The sequence below is a fragment of the Pelobates fuscus genome, chromosome 4 (assembly GCF_036172605.1).
Source record: "Pelobates fuscus isolate aPelFus1 chromosome 4, aPelFus1.pri, whole genome shotgun sequence".
Taxonomy (NCBI): Eukaryota; Metazoa; Chordata; class Amphibia; order Anura; family Pelobatidae; genus Pelobates; species Pelobates fuscus.
The window spans coordinates 293,160,002-293,164,454 of NC_086320.1; the positions used below are offsets into that span (position 1 = coordinate 293,160,002).

Genomic DNA, 4,453 nt, shown 5'->3' on the forward strand with positions numbered 1-4,453 from the left:
CAGGTATCATCCTGTACTCCAGTTTTTCCTTAGTCGCTTTCTGGTCACCGTGGGTCGGTAGCGTCGGTAGTTTATCCAGGATTGGCGTTTATTAGCCCACCGGTGCTGGAGCTCTTAGAAAACACGACCGCCCATCTTGGCTATCAGGCTCCGCCCCCCCAAATGAACAATTTAGATATTCTTTTATAACAAAATACAATACCGACCATTGGAAAATTAATAGGTGCCTCAACAAACACTGGCCCATATTACTCCAAGATCCAGTTCTTGGAAGTATTTTACCCCATCGACCATCTATTATTTATAGGAAAGGTCAGAATCTGAAGGATTTGGTGGCTCCAAGTTATCCTAGAAAAGATATCCCCAAAAAGAAGGCTATTACACATAATATGATAAAGGGGTTCAAAGGATGCCAAATGTGTCGTGCGTGCTCAAGGATGAATTTAGGTTTAGCTCTCCAGTTCATAAGTCACACCACTGGAGTTACCTTCCCGGTGAAATCTAATATTGGATGCCACACGGACTTTGTGACTTATTTGTTGCAGTGTCCGTGTGGCAAACAATATGTGGGAAAGACAAAATACGCCTTATGGAGCACATTAATTAAATAAGAAAGGGTATTACGACTCATTCAGTGCCAGTTCACTGTAATACATGCCCAGCCTTTAATTGGAGGGATTTCAACGGTTGTGGTATAGAACATATATCCTCCCACTGGAGAGGAGGTAATAGGGAATTAAAATTAGCACAACGTGAGACCTATTGGATTTATAAATTGGATACTTTAGAACCAAAGGGATTAAATATAGATGTGGATTTGGCCAGTTTTATGGTATAAAAATATTTATAATTATATATATATGGATGTATTTTCTGAGGGAGATTTCTATCTTTTGCCAAGGTGGTTTATATATCAATTTGTATTAAATTATTTTTTTTTAATTTTTTTATTTATTTATTTATTATTATTATTTTAATTTTTAATTTTTATATTTTATATTTATTTTCATTTTTATTCTCATTTATATTTATTTTTATTTTTATATTATTATTTTTTATATTTTATTTTTCTACTCTATTTATTTTATTTTATATTTTATATTTTATTTTTTCATTTATTCATTTTTTATTTTGTATATTTATTTATAATTTAGTTAATTATGCATTATTTTTTTTTTTAGGTCTTTACTCTGTTTAATATTTCAAGATAAATACAAGGAAAAAAGCAACTGAACTGCATTTTTCTATTTTTATTTTTTTTTCAGTCTGATGACAAAGGCCTCAAGTGAAAATCTGTAGCGTTAACAACTCTAACCCTCATTTGTGCCATGTATGCCCACTATGTAAATCATACAACATACAGAGTGCCTGTCTAAACTTTAGGCAGGCTTTGACACCAGTTTATAAGGTTACAAAATGCAAGCCAACATGTTGGCATAGGAGAGTACAGAGGTAATACAATTTTGTTTGCACATGGCCATCAGGACTTTTAAATTTGTTTTATAATGATGGGACAGGGAAGTTGCAAACAAACTGGCATTTCTAAATCACTTAAGTTACTCAGTCCAAGCTGTGAACTTTGTACTCCAGACATAACATGCATAAGGCTTAAAACTGTATTTTTTAGTTTTAGAGTTCTAGGTATCATTTTGTTCTAAGATATACTAAGGGGTACTTTAAAAATCACACTGCCCAGTCAACTGTCCTTTTATCCTAGGTGTATGTAACCAGTATTTTTCATCAACACTTGATTTAAACTATGCATCTGGAGCAGATTTGATGCAACAAAACTAATGCCGTCAGTTCAGATGGACCTTCAAAATGAACACCTGCAAGGTTATCAACACCTAAAGCATTCAAACTGAATCTAACTGCAGTGATTTGGAAAATAGCCAGTTAACCTGCATAGCCCATTTCCGCTTCGAGCAAACACATGAAAACAATTGAAAAAAAAATAATGAGGTTTTGAAAAGGCCATATGCTTTGGTGACAATCAGAACCAAATTTAAGATCTGTTTATCTTGACCTGAGCACTTTGCTCGAGCCTGGGAATATGTTTATTTGGTCATGGCCTTGATGGCAACGGCACACTCCTCATTCATAGCACATAAGACGGAGATCATAATCTCTTCTCCGCCTTCAAATCTAGTTTCTATTTCTTTTCCCAAATCACCATCTGGCAGCTTAAGATCATCACGAACATCACCACTGTCAGTCAGAAGGGAAAGGTATTTGTCGTTGATCCCAATCAGTTGATAATCACTTCTTTTAATATTTGGAACATCCATGTTGTGGGTAGATGGACAAATATCTTCATACTTCTTACCACTGAAAATATCAATACCAACAAGGTGAACCTTGGCATGACCATGTTTGCCGGTCTTAGAAGTAGACATTTCAACAATTTTACAAGGACGTCCCTTCAGAACCACAAAGCCGTTCTTGCGCAGGGCAGAGCACTGCATGGGGAAAGTGGTGGAAGCTCCAGCATCTCCAGTGGTGAAATCGATATCATCTGCCATGTTGCTGGGTGTCTTGCAACAAAAAAAGAACGTCACTGCGCAAACGCGCCCAATTTCACTGCGGCAGCCCGGGAGAGGAGAGATCAGCGGAGGCTTCAATTATGCATTTTTGATATAAGTTTTGAATGTATTTTGATCACACTTGGCAAAGGATTGAATGCTTACTGTATTGTTAGTTGTCAGTTTTTATATTGTTATATGTATTACAGTTTGGAATATGAAATCATGTTTTTAATTATGGTATTATTTTAAGATTATTTTTAGCCTGCCAAGCTGTTAGATTATTTGGAACGCATATATCTGAGTCATGGAACGCTATGTCAGCGCCCATGACCTCTGTTTACATCCGCAACCGGAAATACGTATTTGGAACGCAACCGGAAGTATGCGTATGGAACGCAAACGGACCGATAACCATTGAATCTTGCCGCGATTTTTTTAATTCTATTATGATCAGCTGGAAGGAATGCTTCTTTATTGAACACAGAGGATGGATTGAAGAGGTCTTTGGGCGTTTCTAGGAGAGATTTCTCCAATCAACACACGGACTGGTTCTATTTAATGGGAATTATGCATGCTTTTTATTGCATTACTGCTTATACTGTGTTATTATCTCTGAGGAAGTCCACTATATGTGGACGAAATGCGTTAGATTGCAGTTAATTTTATTTATTTATTCTTATCTTATTTTTAATTAAGGCTTTGTATTGCCTCAATAAAAATATTTTTTCAAATTGGCGTATTCCCACTTCATTGGAAGAAAGAAGTCACCCATCCGTGGAAGGTGAACGCTTCTCTAGCCCCAGTGTGGGCTTAAAGGCGCATTACTCTACACTATTTCGTGAGTGCAATCATTGGGGGTTAAATCCAATTGCAATTACTGTACTTCACTATGTGCTATGTATTTTCTTGTTTTCTATTTATTCAGCTGTATCCCATTTTTGTCTATCCGTATATCTGTATTTGAGGTTCATCTGGGGGAAACCTCTTGGGAAGCTGTACATATTCTACATTCAGCTAAGTACTCTTGCCTATTTCTACCATTGAGTTGGTTAGGTGCATTTGTATTTTTTGTGTTTTTTTGTTTTTTCTTTTACAAGCTTTTAAATTACGCGATTCGTCAAATATACTAACATTACTTACTCAATACAGTCTCCAACACTTTTTTTAATTTGATTTAGGTCCCAACCGAACCCCCCAGTGCTGCTCAGTGTGCCCTCATGGAAGCTGTGCAGAGGTCCAATGAAAGGGAAAGACAGGGAGGGTGAGGAAAATGGAGGGAGGAAGGGAAAAAAGCACAAAAGAGAGGGTAAGGCCAAAAACAATTATCAGTATAGGAGAAAGGGAGGCGGGGAGAGCTGCAATAAGTGTGGGAAGACTTCCATTTACAGAGCTTCCCCTTGCAGGCGTTCAAATTAGCCTGCAATGTGCAGTGCGCACTGACGACAGAGGGTTGTGGGCTGTCTAAGTCACATGTGCTGGGGATGCAATAAGCTCCCAGAACACACTTGCCAATATCTCAGGATGAACAGTGTTTCAAGCTGAAGCGCTGCACATACAGACCACAACCACCATGACCACTTCAAAAAGCTGATGTGGTCATGGTGATTGGAGTAACCTTTTAATAGAAAAATAGTCAACATTTGAAAAAAATGTTATAGCTTAGGAAGGACAGAGGTTTTTATGGCAGCAAAATGTGCAATCCAAGATATATATCACCCCTACAACTATAAAGTATAGCAGATATTTATCTTTAAAGCCTAATGTAATTAATATGACAAAGTACTGATGGATTCATAGGTAAAAATAACTTTCTTTTAAGAAAAATAGCACAACATAGTCTAAGTGGATACCCAATGCTTGTGTTTTTGGTAAGTTTAATTTATAATAAGAGCAGTGGCTGTAATCACTAAGTAGTTTATGAAAGTTTG

The 4,453-nt window shown here is 36.8% G+C and overlaps 1 protein-coding gene across 1 annotated transcript; it reads right to left on the bottom strand.

Moving 5' to 3' along the window:
• Positions 1 to 1,165: 1,165 nt before the first annotated feature.
• LOC134608047 (eukaryotic translation initiation factor 5A-1) lies at positions 1,166 to 2,614 on the bottom strand. Its single transcript, XM_063450676.1, has one exon. The coding sequence runs from the start codon at positions 2,520 to 2,522 to the stop codon at positions 2,058 to 2,060; it is 465 nt and encodes a 154-aa protein (XP_063306746.1). The 5' UTR covers positions 2,523 to 2,614; the 3' UTR covers positions 1,166 to 2,057.
• Between the last annotated feature and the right edge of the window lie 1,839 nt (positions 2,615 to 4,453).